Below are 14294 nucleotides of genomic sequence, written 5' to 3' on the forward strand. Positions count from 1 at the left end.
CCCTTTATTTGCCCGTGAAAGCCTCGCTGAGTTGATTTGTGATTTTCAGATGGAACCCGCATTGGGATGTTCAGCTAATTACGTTAATGGGCTGAAGGAAACTACAGGACCTGGAGGAAACCCGCGCATTGCGAGAGGATAGCACTAAACGCTCCTTACGGATAGATCAAACGTTCCACTGCTGTAGTGTCATCTCCTGACACACTACAACCCAAGCATACAAGATGTGCTATTCATTCCCACGTAGTCGCCCATTGATGCACTAACCCTGCTTTGGCGGCAATATCTGATGAACTAGCATGTATACAGGCTGCGTTATCACAACTGGGTGCCAGTTGTGTGCGCTCGTGTGTGCCCGTGTGTGCTCGTGTGTGCTCTTGTGTGCCCGTGTGTGTCCATGTGCGCTCATGTGTCGTGAGCAGGGCACGTGTCGGCGGAGAGGGAAGCGACGTGGAGTGGAGATGAGTCAGAGGAAGAAGAGGAGAGGCTTTTGAAAATCTCCATAGAGAGGATCCTTCCAGTGTCATTCAAGCCCGTGGCAGTGGGCAGGCTTTTTGAGGACAATGTGAGTCGGGGCAGGCTATCTGAGGACACTGGCAGTGGTAGGGAATGGCTGCGTGACGATGCTGTTAGGGAGTGGGGTTAAGCTGTGCGAAGGTGCAATGAGTCGTGAAGGTGCGTGTGCTTGTGTGAGTGCCGCGGTTAGCACGCCGTTCTACGAACCCGGCAACCCGAGCTCGATTCCCGCTCACGGCCAACACCAGTGACAATTATCTGAACCGGTCCTGGACCCTCCCCTAGGTCGACTCAGTGTCGCCACGAACGAGACAAAGGCGGCCGAGCGTGGTGCTAGTCATGCCATGCCGGCCATAATCGCTGCTCGCTAATAACACTTGCCCGAATAGTCTGTTAAGGCTATACAGGGGATGTTCGTTTTTGACGGTCGCGAACGGGCTGTGTGAGGATCCTATGATTACTAGGTTCAAGCTGTGTGAGGATGCTATGAGTGGAGGGTCTGGCTCTCGTGAGGATGCAACACAAGTGCTAGCTGTGTGAGGATGCTGTGTGATCAGGGTCTGGCTGCGTGAGAAAGCTATGAATCATAGGAACTGGCTGTGTGGAGATGCTATGGTCGGTGAAGGCAAGCTATTTCAGGATGCTATGACCAAAGGGTCTGGTTGTGTGCAGGTTGTATGAGGGGTTGGGATTGGCTGTCTGAGAAGACTGAGTGGGGACAGGCTGTGTGAGAATGCTGAGATGGGCAGGTGCTGGCTGTCTTGAGTTAAGATGCAATGCGTTGCTATAGGCAGGCTGTGTGAGGATTCCGTCAGTGGTGCCCACAGCCTGCCAAGATGTTACGAGCACATGCAGACCGAGGATACTATGAATGGCTTAGACGAGACGGTTGAAGTTGATATCCATGGCGGGGAATGCACGTGTGAGGATGCTACGTGGACTGAACGCAGGCCGCATGAGGATGCTATTGAGCGGAGTGAGAATGCGGCGGAGTGCGAGGGAGTTGTGCGGTGAGAGGAAGAGTGTCCCGTGGTGACTGTTCAGTATTAGCAGGGCCTGTTGTGTGCCCTGCACTGCACACGCAGCCTCGTGCGAGTCACCATTACCAACGTCCATTGTGCACCTTACATGACAACAGTGACAACTCGCCCCCTAGTATGTGAGATATACATTGATAAGAGTCCTATAAGGACGTTTAACATGCACAGTTTATCCAAATACTTGCAATTTTTATTGGCATTCTTTACGAGCACATCGCAGAGATTAAAATCTATTACTGAAAAGGGGAATTGGCCAAGAATGCGTCAAGATAAGATTTATGTGCGTGTGAACGTGGGTTTGGGACCGGTAGTGTAGCGATTAGCGCGCTGCGCTACGAATGCAGCGGCCCGGGTTCGATTCTCGCTCACGGCCAACACCAGTGACGGTTATCTGAACCGGTCCTGGGCCTCTACTAGGTCCACTCAGCCTCAAATAAGTACCTGGTGTGGTGTGTAAACATCGCTACTAGGGAGACAAAGGCAGCCGGGCGTGGTGCTGGCCACCCACCCCCTGTTCTTCATAGGTCCTCGTGAACAGCACTTGCCCCAACAGTCTATTCAGGCTATACGGGGGATCTTTGTCTTTGGGTGTGTGTGTGTGTGGGAAGTGCTCTGCGTACCTGTTGCAGATATGATGCTTTCTCACAAGCAACATCCTGTAGTTTTGACTACACGGTGGTCCAGAAAGGTTGGGAACCACTGCTCTACTGCTCAAAGCCATCGCTTTCTCAAACACCAATCGAGTTCTGCACGGTGACAGGTCGCTCCTTCTCCTGCGCCGATAGTCAGGAGTGGTATCAGCCCCCCCACCACCCCCCACCAACTGCCTGTTGTTGGGACTCACTCTGTGGTCTCAGCCCCCCCACCACCCCCCCACCAACTGCCCGTGTTGGGACTCACTCTGTGGTCTCAGCCCCCCCCACCACCCCCCACCAACTGCCTGTGTTGGGACTCACTCTGTGGTCTCAGCCCCCCCACCAACTGCCCGTGTTGGGACTCACTCTGTGGTCTCAGCCCCCCCCACCACCCCCCCACCAACTGCCTTTGTTGGGACTCACTCTGTGGTCTCAGCCCCCCCACCACCCCCCACCAACTGCCTTTGTTGGGACTCACTCTGCGGTATCAGCCCCCCCCACCACCCCCCACCAACTGCCTGTGTTGGGACTCACTCTGCGGTATCAGCCCCCTGCAATGCTGGATTTGGACTCGCTCTGTGCGGATCTACAGAATCATTCTCTCCAACAATCGTCATGGGGAAAAAACTAAGTCTTAAGACTCTATCATAAGGATCTCCCGTGGAGAGAGACCTCTGATTAGCACGGATGGCTACATACGGTGCGAAAGAAGTTCAACATACATACCGGGCGATGCTGGAACTCGCCAGGTTGCTCAGCGGTAGAGCGAGCGGCTTGAAATCGATATGCTGTGAGTTCAAACCCTGGTTGGAGGTTGACTTAGCCCATCATCCCTCCGGGGGTCGATAAAATATTGAAATAAACATTTTGTAACATGCGCAATTTTTCAGGCGGGCAAAGTTCTAACCGCTTTGTGGGGAAGTCAGTTGTGGTTTCCCTGTGGCTAGGCTGGCCTCCACCATAGGAATGTGGAATTTCCACCAATGGCTGTGGGCTCTAAACACGTGATGAGCACAACCTCAATGCCAATTTCAGCAGGAAATCACTTGGACAATTATTAGGGCGAGGCTCTGCGATGATTCATCCACCTCGCAATTCCGTGAATTGTCACTTTAGGGTCACGATTGGATTTACAAAATGGGTTATTTTTAAACATTGCGGTGAATTTATCATCATCATCATTAGTTACTCGATATATCGCACCTCACACAAGTACAAGTCCCGAAGCGCCAGTGGGATTTAGGAAATACAATTGAGCAAAGAGGGCACTGCACATGGGAAGGCACGTGTGGGCATTAGCCACTTGCTCATGGCTGGTGGGATTATCTCAGCCCACTACATACAACATATATGTGAATCAAACATCCATTCCTTCACATGCAAATAAATGTGTGTAATAATTGATTCGTCGATATATTTTACACCGCTGTGTTCAGTATAATACCAGTATTAATGAGCATGCAGTCACAGTACCTACCCTGTTTAAATTAAAATTTGTCTTGTGCTTATTTAACATTTTTAAATATTGCACCCATTGTCATGTCACTACTTGGATGAAGGCCACCCCCATTTCCTTGTTGCGCAAAAGGGGGGCTTGTTTGACCATACTTCACCATGCTGGTGAGTCTTGGTTTTGGTTAAAGGGTTCACATGGCACCGGTTCAGATATCAATCACAGTTGACCGGGAATCGAACTCCGGTCACCAGGTTTGTAACGCAGTGCACTCACCACTGCGCCACCACTCATATACCCTATTAATTATTATAATTATAAATTGAATTCGTCGGAAGAGCCGTGAAAGTGATAACAGGAACGCATTCTTCATTTGCAGGACCCCTCTTCCGCAGCAGCAGTTACTCTAAAACCTGGCAACCTTGCAACTGGTTTCATTCAGATTGTATTGGGCAGCCCAGTTAGTTGTGTACAAATGCGTCGCAGTCTTGCAGCACGCGTGGCGTGTTTTGAACGTCGGTGGGAGAACATGCAATGGGGCAGTCTGCGAGGGGGCAATCGGATGGCGCGCGCTCTTTGTTTGGCAATGTTCTGGGCCGTGCCTTTCTTGATATTGCGATGCATTCTTGGCCAGTTCTGCTGCGCTTGAGATGGTAATCTCCGCGTGACTTACCCGTTAAATAAAGGTCAACGTTACCAGCATGCGTGAACACGTGCCTGCTTACGGTACGCATGGTACATCGTTTGACCTGAGACCGTGGCGAGGATGAATTCTAAATAATAGAATGTAGTGGATTAAACATGCGAATGATAGCCCTAATGTTATTTTTCTCATCTCTTTCCTCAATTCCTAATTCTTTTCCTTGATGGATTTTTTTTCCTTCCGGATCTCCCAACCTTTTTGTCTCTTCCTCTCTCTCATCATTCTCTCCCCATTCTCCCAGCTCATCGTTCATCTCTTCTCCCAACTGCTATCTTTTCTCCTCTCTTCTCATTCATCCCTTCCTTCTCCCTCCTTTACTCATCACATCTAATCCTCTCCCATCATTGCTTCTCTCATGTCTCTTCTCATTCTCCTCTCCCATCTCTCCCTTCCTGTCTTCTCCCTCTCATCTCTCATATTCCTCTCCCATCTCCTTTCACCTTCATAAATTCTCCCATTTACACTCCCTCTCATCTCATCTTTGTTTTCCCATCTACTCTCATCTTCATTTCCTTTCTCATCTCCCATCACCATTCATTCTTCTGTCTCACATCCCCTCCAATCTCATCCCCTCTGCATTCTCTCACGTTCTCCGAATCTCTCCGATCAACTCTCCTTTCTCATTTCCTCCCGTGATCCACTCCCATCTCTTTTCACTCCTCCGATCTGTATATCTCTCCCATCGCCTCTCCATTTGCCCTCGCTTGTCCTCCCACCGCCCACCCCGCAGGCTTCTCGACCCTCACAGCCACAACTCCTCGAGCCAACGGAGGTGCGGATTCCCATCGAGGTGCCGTACCTACCCCTGAAGGTACGGCGCGCAACTCTGCTCCCCCATTTTATTCTGCCCGTGTTGTCGGTACGTGCGTGTGTCTCAGCCTCTCAAGACGCGGCCGCATTGAGAGACGCCGCACAGATTCAAATGGTCTTGTTTTCTTGGAAGTGTTGCCATGGCGATAAGCTCCGTGCACTATTATTTCAGCGGCACAGCTTCAACGTGTACAACCCCGAGCCAGCGCGTTTGATTGGTGGCCCATTCGTCTCTTCTAAACCTGACCGTGGCCTCCCCCAGAAAAGCTCGCCATTACGAACAACACTTGCCCCCACGGTCTAAGGAGACACAAGGAGAGGCCCTTGTTCGCTTGTGGGTGCGTGCGTGCGTGCCCGCTTGCTTGTACTCGTGTGTGCACAAGGGGGTGGAGTGGTCAGCGTAGTGGCCAGCGCACTAGACCACGAACTAGGCAACCGGAGTTCGATTCCCCGGCCACGGCTAACATCGGTGTCGATTATCCGAATTGATCCTCAGTCCTCACCTAGATCGTGTGTATGTACGTGTGTGTGCGCTTGTATGGGGAGCGGTGGCGCAGTGGTTGGTGTGCTGCGCTAAAAACTCGGCGACCTGAATTTGATACCTGCTCATGGCCAATAACAGTGGCGATTATCTGAACTGGTACTGGGCCTCTCCTAGGTCGACTCAGCTTTAAATAAGTAGCTGGTGCAGTGTGTAAACATCAGCACTGGGGGTGCGGTGTTGGCCACCAACCCCCTCGTGTGCCGTGCCGGCCTTCATAAGTGCTCACTCGCAGCACTTGCCCCAACAGTCTGTTAATGCTATTCAGGGAATCTTTGTCTTTGTGTGCGTTTGTAGAGAGTAGTGGTGCAGTGGTTATAGCGCTATGCTATAACCCGTACGTATATATGTTTAACTTCTTTTTCACAGTACATAGCCGACCATGCTTACCAACCGCGCTAAAATGAGTTCAGTTCCCTGCCACAGTTAACATCGGTGGCAAAGAATATTTGAATCTGGGCCCTCTCTGCCATCTCAGCCTTAAATAAGTGGCTGCTGCAACGTGGGAACATCAGCCAGGACAACGGAGCACGATGCTGGCTCCTGGTGCACCCGTGGGTGCCGTTGCAGCCTTACTGCTCAGTTGCACGGAGAGGGGGTGGGGCAGCTTATGTGAGTTGCGGATTAACCCTCCTTGTTGAAAACGACAATCTTCACATCCACGTTGGTTTAACTATTAAACGCTCCTCGCTCGTAGAGGGTCAGTGATGCAGTACCCTTGCACAAACTTGTCGGCAAGCACACAGGTTACTTAATGAAACAATACGATCAGACATCACACTTCTTGAGCCCCACTCCTATGCAGCTAAGCAATAAATATGTTGCCAAGCTTAATGTACCTGTCGCAATTGGAATTAATGTTTGAATTAAAAGTGGGTGTTTGATATAACTGTGGGTGGGTCCACAGCAATCTCGCACCTTCTGCAGGTGTTAAGATTTTGAGAAGAATTTAATTATCCCCCCCCCCGCCCAGCCCCAACAATATCCAGAAATCAAAAGAATCAATTAACATGCCAACAGTATGTGCTTAGGAAAATAGCAATAATCAAAGGCATCACAGCAACATTTTTCTTACAGGAGGGATAATTAGCTGGTTGTTGGTGGTGGTGGTGCATGCCTGAAATCCGTCACTGAAGGCGAGGGTTGGTGGAACGCACGAATGTCGTGAAACTCCCTTTCTGTGGCCATCAGGGAGGTGCCGTGGCCTGGTTTGCCAGGAGAAGGCGGTACAGCAATGTAGACTCCACCCCTCCCGTCTGGATGGGATAGTGTCTCCTCCTCGCACATGTGGGTTTTCTCCGGGTGATGAGTTTTCCTCCCATGTGTAAATGCTCATGAATTGGCTGACAATATTTTTCGATTTAAAGCTTTCGTGACTGCAGGGATTCATATTCTTGGTTCTTTCGGTAAAGTCACGTAGATAGAAAAGAATTAAAAGGTAAAAAAAACACGACGTTTCGATCGCAACACAAGCGATCGTCCTCAGGTGAACAAACACAGCTGGCGGACCATTGAGAGAAATATAGCGAGAGAGCTGCTTGAGCCAAATGCAGAGCCACTGCAACCAAAGATGGTTACATATGCTGGGAGTAGGCGGGGCTAGAGATGGAATCTTCCTGTCACCACCACCTCATCAGTTCTACACAGTTGCACATTTAACCATAGACCGATGACACGGGCAAGGTTAAACCATAGACCGATGACACGGGCGAGGTTAAACTGTGCTCCGCGCGATCTCCTCGCCCTTAGTCCAGAGTATTCGTACGATTCGCATTCATCTGTATAGCCACAGATACCCGAGCGTCGACTGGGAGGTGCCCATTTGCGCCCCCTATCGCCCCAACAGCCTACGCGGCGAGTCGGGAGATCTCTCTGTCTACGTGTGCTTGTGCTCGGAGCAGGTGAACCTGGACTCGCAGCAGCTGGGCAGGTACCGCCCCGTGTCGGTGCACGATGCGTTCCTCACCTACAGCCGCTCGGCCCTCCCGATCGGGCCCCGCAGCCTGCCACCCAGGCCCCAGGTGACTCGGCTCCGTCTGCACTCACTCATGCCCCACATTCATCAACCGATCGATCAATCAAATATTTATTAAATTAAAGGCACCTTTCTTCAGTTAGGTTCCCCGTACGTAATTATATTATTCTCCAATAAAACTTTAAAACCGTTCAATTGGAATCATTCGGCGAATATAAATTCATACATTTCATGGCACATCCATGATCGTACCTATGTATGTATATATATGCTCACAAACCGAATACGTAAAGCGTTTATAACAAGTTAAGATCCCATTGAGACAAACGCCACTTTTGCAAAGAAGACTTGGGGGGCGTGAGCCATGATTTTATTTTCGACACAGTCGCTGAACACAGGCCCGAAGATCCACAACGTCAAACAGGTCAGCAAGCAACAACACCATCAACGTTGTAGAAGAGAACACAAACTATAACACATTTCCTGAATTGAGCAAAGTTATCATTATTATTATTGTAAGAGCTTGGGGAGCAGAGACGATGATGGGAGGAGGGAATTCCAGAGAGCAGTGCGTAGAGAAGAAGAAGCAGACAGAGAAGTATTGTCACATGAAGTGTGGTGAGTGGGGTGGCTGAGTGTGTGGGTGAGTGAGTGGGTGGCTGAGTGTGTGGGTGGGTGAGTGTGTGGGACCTGCAGTGTCGTGCACAATATGTTAGTGCAGATAAACGACAACACATTAAAACATTTCCCAAAAATTAGCAAAGTTCAGCAAGCACAACGATAAAAATACACCTTCAGTGACGCATACAGGGTCAGTGCTCTGAAATAACAGCAGTCACCCAAACTACCAAGCCACCCACAAGCTTAAGCCATTCATTGTTTGCCTGACATTTAAAGTAGTCGCTGTGCCATAGTTGACTGCACTATGAATTCACGAAACACATCGACATTCTTGATTGCCATCGAGTAAACTAATTATTCGGTGATGCTGCTGTGGCTGCGTTGGCAGTGGTGCACAGGCACAGTTAACAACAACACCACACTCATAATAGAGGTTTTTTTTAGTTAGATTGCATAAATATAAATGTGTCGTTAAACCCGCCACCACCCGACGCATCCAATTGGTAAGGTTTGTCACGTAAACAGAACGTGCCAATTCGTTACGAGTACAGCACACCGGTGTGTTGGAGAGCAAATCCACAACATTTACAATTTGAGTACGACGTTTCGCCACGAATTACAACCAGCTTCATCAGGTGACAGCCAGATTAAAACTGACCTGATTAATTGGCTGTCGGGTGGTGGTGGGCTTAAGGACACATTTATATTTACGCGATCTAACACAAAACACCTCTATTTTGAATATTGGTCGCGAAAGCCTGTGTGTTAAATGAACAACATGCACGTCAACAACACTGGCCTTAAAAGAAAAAATATATAATCTGCGACGTTTTAGGCAAATGGCCCTTCTATACGTTATGAAGAAGAGCCATTAAGAAGGGCCATGGGCCCAAAACGTCGCTGATTATACATTTTTTTTGTTTTTTTAAAGGCCACACGGTGTTGTTGCTGAGCGTGTTGAGTGTTTTTTTCCCCTCAAAATAAAGACGTTGCTATTTTTTGTCGTGTCGATTGAGTGCCTCCCCGTTTTCTAAAATGGAAACGCATAAACAGATACAATGACTTGACATCATTGCTTTTTTATTACCATTACCGTTGTATTTTGCGTACGTGCTGCTTTGGTTTATGCGGATTTTGTGGTGCGTTGGACATGTATGGTCTGCTGTTGTGTAATTGGTCTATTTGTAGTGTTTTGGTGGAGTTTGCCTTGCGTTGGTGTACGTGTGTGGTGTGGGTCTTATGTATATTAACGCAGGGGCTTTATGGGTCGCAGCCCGGGGGTCTGAGATTTATTTGGATTTAATGCATTTGGGAGATCCTAACAACAGCAAAATGTATGCAAATTATTTCCATTTCCATTGCGCGTGTCACACTTTCTTTGTTTAATCAAATTGTTGTTTTTCGGATTGTCACTTGCAATGGCAACACAGCCATTCTGTGCGGGGAGCAGCATGGCGCAGTGGTTCACACATTGTGCTACGAACCAGGTCACCTGGGTTCGATCCCAGCCAATGTACAGGGGCAGTGGTGTATGATCAAAATAACTCCCACGACCCGCATGGCATTGGGACGCCCTAATATAGCAGTGAATTGACAAAAGGACCCTCCCCTAGGTTGACTCAGCCTTAAATGAACCAACCAGGACCTAATGTGGTGTGTAAACACCAACTTTGGGGGCGACAGATTCGTCGAGGCGTGGCGCTGGCAACGCCTTGCCCCATTGCAGCTTTGAGATGTGCTCGCTAACAGCACTTTGCCCTCCAAGGTTATGAAAGCTTAACAAAGCACGATTTGGCTTGTTGGCTTCGTCTTGTCTACAGGAGGAGCAGCAGCAGCAGCAACAGCTGAGTGGGTACCCGGCTATCGGTGGTCTGGGGAAGTCGGAGCAGACAGAGCGAGGACGTGAGACGACCCAAGACCCTGATGGCGGTCCCAAGCTGATGTCACCACCCGCCGCACTGCTCCTCACCCCCCCACACCCCTCGCCGCTTCTCTTCGTAAGGGTCGCTGCCACACGACAGTGTGCGTGTGTGTGTGGTGATGATGTGGGCAGCGGTGGCAGTGGTCAGCGCTCTGCGCTACGAACCCGGCGATCCGAGTTTGATTTTTTTGCTCACGAATAATGAATATCAGTGACAGATATTTGAATCGGTCTTGGGCCTCCCGTAGGTCGACTCAACCTCAAATGAGTACCTGGTGCGGTTAGTGAACATCGCCACTGGGGAGACAAAGGCGGCTGGGCGTGGTGTTGACCACCAACCCCCTTGTATGCCGTGCCAGCCTTTATAGGTGCTCGTGAATAGCACTTGCCCCAACAGTCTGTTAAGGCTATGTGGAGGCCTTTGGCTTTGGTGATGATGTGCCGTGACAAGTGTGGTTTGGTGTGTCGAGTGAGGTTATTATGAAACTGCCCTTTGCTCTAAAAGGTAAAGGTGCAGCGCTTACGCAAGAGGGAGCTCTGGAGGAGCTGACCATAATGGGCATTTGGCCTACTCTTGGTTTGCCATGTTGAGTAGAGCTATGTTGAGTTTGTACTGATGTTGCGTAGCGCCGCTGTATGAGCTGCACGCTCCCGTGTTGTCAATGGTGCAGAGCGCAGTGCCCAGCCTTCAGGCCCGTGTCTCAATGCTGCCTCACGTGGACGTCCATCTTGACTCCGCGCTTCCCAGTGGCGGGGTGACATGGGGCCCAGGGGCTGTTGCGAGGAGGCCCCGGACCCAACGCAGGGCCTTCACAAGCAGGGTAAGGCCACCAGCGATGCGACCTGACCACCACGCTCAGTCTCTGCTACGAACCGTCGGCAGCACTGGCATAGCCAGCGAGCGTGCTGGTAGTGCCGCTGCACCAGGGCAGCGCAGGCAGGAGGAGACGGCATTGTCAGGGCTGGGGACCCTGGCACTGCCGGCTTTAGGCAACGTAGGCGTCCGTCCAGGGCGGCAGTGTCAAATTCTGCAGTAGTGTGGCTGTGATCGGTGGGTGTTGTGTCACGTGATCTGCAGACGTGGCACGAAAGAGGCCTCGGCCTATATCCTTGGAGACGCGCGTTTGTGAGACGCGCTCCGGTGAGAGGGGACAGCGATCGAACGCTGGGGGCCCCGTTCCATTCCTCGCATCGGGGGCGCAAGCCATAGCTGCCCTCTCGTGCGCCGTGCTGGCCTTGATCGCTTCAAGCCCTTTCCCTAACCGTCTGCTAAAGGCTACACGGGGGATCTTTGTTTTGGTGTGTGGTCTTTATTCGAGTGGGTTGTGCACGTTGAGTTGGCGGAGTGATCACGTGTGCCGCCGCGTGGGTTCAGGACGCAGGGAGGGGTGCGATGGAGTGGCAGAGGTTCCTGCCGCCGGGCCTCCTCTTCTTCACCTCTTCTTCACAGGCCAACTCCACCACGCCCAGCTGGTACCGCTCACCTTCACACAACGCCCTCACCACCGGCACATGCACACACGCTGCTGTGAAAGGCTCCTCGTGAGATTTGTTGCGCTTGTTAGAAGCCCCGCGTGGATTTCGCACCGGTGAGTGGTCGCGATCTAGCTGCAGGCAGTTACACCTCATGGCACGGTGCGCCGGGTAAGTGCACTGACGTTAAGCTCCGTGGTGTTCTGTATGCAGATGTGTGCTGTGCAGAGGCCTTTAAACCCCACTCCCCCCACCCCCTGCTGATTATGCAAGTGTAGTCTTTTTACACTGGGTATGTCTCTATGGGTGTAGGTGTTCACGCTACTTATATGTAATAGGACTGTCGCTTATGTGTCCAAAAAGGCTTGATTGAGTGTTGACTATGCAGATGCAGTTTGCCTGCACTGGCCACGGTGGTGTTTTTCATGAGACGATGTTCACGCTGCATGCTGGCTTGCATCACACAAGCTGCTATTCTAGTGGACGTGTTCACACTGGGTATGCCTATACGGGTCTCTGTTATTATTTGTTATTATTTTGGATTTAATAATCTTCCCTTTTATGATGCTTGTTTACCAAGGAAAGCCTCACTCGGTGTCAAGATTTCTTTTTTTGGAGGCTCCTGTAAAGTTTTAGCTGTAGGGGGCCTATGTTGCTGCTGTGTGTGATCCCAATTGAGGAATTTGCAGGTATTTTTTTGTTGCTTTGGGATGTTTGGCCAATACCAGTTACATTGTGTGTGTTTGTGTTTTAGCTATGGGAGGAAAGATAGGGAACCCAGAGGAATCCCATGTAGAACAGGTGAAGATCATACAGACTCCACGCAAGAAGGCACCCGAGTTGAGAATCAAACCCAATCCCTCCTTGCTGCGATACACAAGTGTCACCACAGCACCGCCCTGACGCCTCGAGGTGTTCACACGAGTTGTATAATAACAATAATAATTAGTTATTCATTTCCATGTTCTTTTTCGGTAAAGTCACATAGATAGGTTCAAAGAAAACAACAAAAAACCACGACGTTTTGATCGCAACACAAGCAGTCGTCATCAGGTGGGAAAGATGATGACCGCTTGTGTTGCGATCGAAACGTCGCAGTTTTTGTTATTTTCTTTGAACATATCTACGATACTTTACAGAAAAATAATATGAATCCCTGCAGTCACGAAAGCTTTAAGTCAAGATTTAGTTATTCATTTACTTAAAAACTCCTCACTCAGTTTCGAGAACCGTCTTCAGGAGGGTCCTGCATTGGAAAAGGAATATTTGTCCTTTTTTTTTTTAAAGCAAAGTTTCACGTGTGGGAGGAAACCAGAGCACCCGGGGAACACCTCCCACACACCTCTGGCACACGGACGGGCGGATTAACACCCCAAGAGCCGCACAAGCGCCGTCACACAGCCACCTGCCGCCTCCACGCCACCTCGAAGCCCAGCGGCTCTCAGGGTTTCACCAACGAGCAGCATCCACCAAACCCCGTACCCACGAAGTGCTGGATCATCGCACCTGTGCGCCCACCACCGCTACGCGCTCCTCGTTCCCGTGTTTACACGGGGGATGCTAAATGAAGCACGGTCTGTTTGTGCTTTGCCCAATTTTATTTCGTTTGGCGGCGTGCCATGCAATGAAATGCCTTGTCCGCGTTAGAGAATGGCCCGCAGAGGGTGATATCCCAGAACTACTTCTGATACATCTTCTGGTGACCTCTTATCCAGTAGAAGTCACCAGATTATTCCGTGCACTTTATTGCAGAGATGTTACTCACGTGGCAGTGAAATAGATGGGGGTTTTATTCTCAGGTGGGATTTTTTACCAAAGCAAGCAAAACACTTTTTTTTTTAGCAGTCATTGGTGACTGGGTTGAGATCATGACGACAAACTTGATTTGAAGCTTTCATGACTGCAGGAATTACTCTTTGGTTCTTTCGGTAAAGTCATGTAGAAAGAAAATAAATTAAATAATAGAATACGACGTTTCGATTGCAACACAAGCAACCGTCATCAAGTAGAACTAAATATGAGAGAGAGACAAAACACAGACACGGAGACACACAGACAGACACACGAGCAGAGAGAGACAACACAGAGACAGAGAGAGACACACAACATCACTACACATGTAGTGAGAACTGAGAACTTCTCGCTACACTCATCACAAGTGGCTGCCCCCAAATTCAAACCCAGGATCTCAGTGGCACCATCTCATTCCTCCGACCCCTGACTTGCCCGGCCAAATTGAAGCATACCCATCGCTAGTCAATGTATCTGTGGGTCGTACCGCATGCTGTTTGGCTTGATGTCCGACGTTTCGTTCCACGTGCTCCTGAAAAAGCCTATGAGCGCGTGGAACGTAACATCAGACATGGTGCCGGACAAAACGCGGTACGACCCAAAATAACGTCAAGAGAGCCGTACAACAAAGACAAAGATCCCCCTTATATATAGCCTTCAGATACTTTTGGGACAAGTACTGCTAGCGAGAACACCTATAAAGGCCAGCATGGGTGGCCAGCATCTAGCCCGACCACCTTTGTCTACCCAGTGGCGATGCTTATACACAGCACCAGGTACTAATTCGAGGCTGAGTCGACCTAGCGGAGGCCCAG

General features: G+C 50.0%; 1 protein-coding gene across 2 annotated transcripts in view; it reads left to right on the top strand.

Annotated features, from left to right (window-relative positions):
• The window catches only part of CFAP221 (cilia and flagella associated protein 221), a 62752-nt gene that overhangs the window by 43595 nt on the left and 4863 nt on the right, over positions 1-14294 (top strand). The window contains exons 16-21 of one of the 2 annotated variants that reach the window (XM_078609195.1): positions 423-565; positions 5078-5158; positions 7597-7719; positions 10115-10291; positions 10887-11036; positions 11591-11688. In XM_078609195.1, coding sequence (XP_078465321.1) covers positions 423-565; positions 5078-5158; positions 7597-7719; positions 10115-10291; positions 10887-11036; positions 11591-11688 — 772 coding nt within the window. The remainder of the gene's footprint in view (positions 1-422; positions 566-5077; positions 5159-7596; positions 7720-10114; positions 10292-10886; positions 11037-11590; positions 11689-14294) is intronic. The other variant, XM_078609194.1, reaches the window with a different exon arrangement.

This window comes from Lampetra planeri, chromosome 31 (genome assembly GCF_965212315.1).
Source record: "Lampetra planeri chromosome 31, kcLamPlan1.2.h2, whole genome shotgun sequence".
NCBI lineage: Eukaryota > Metazoa > Chordata > Hyperoartia > Petromyzontiformes > Petromyzontidae > Lampetra > Lampetra planeri.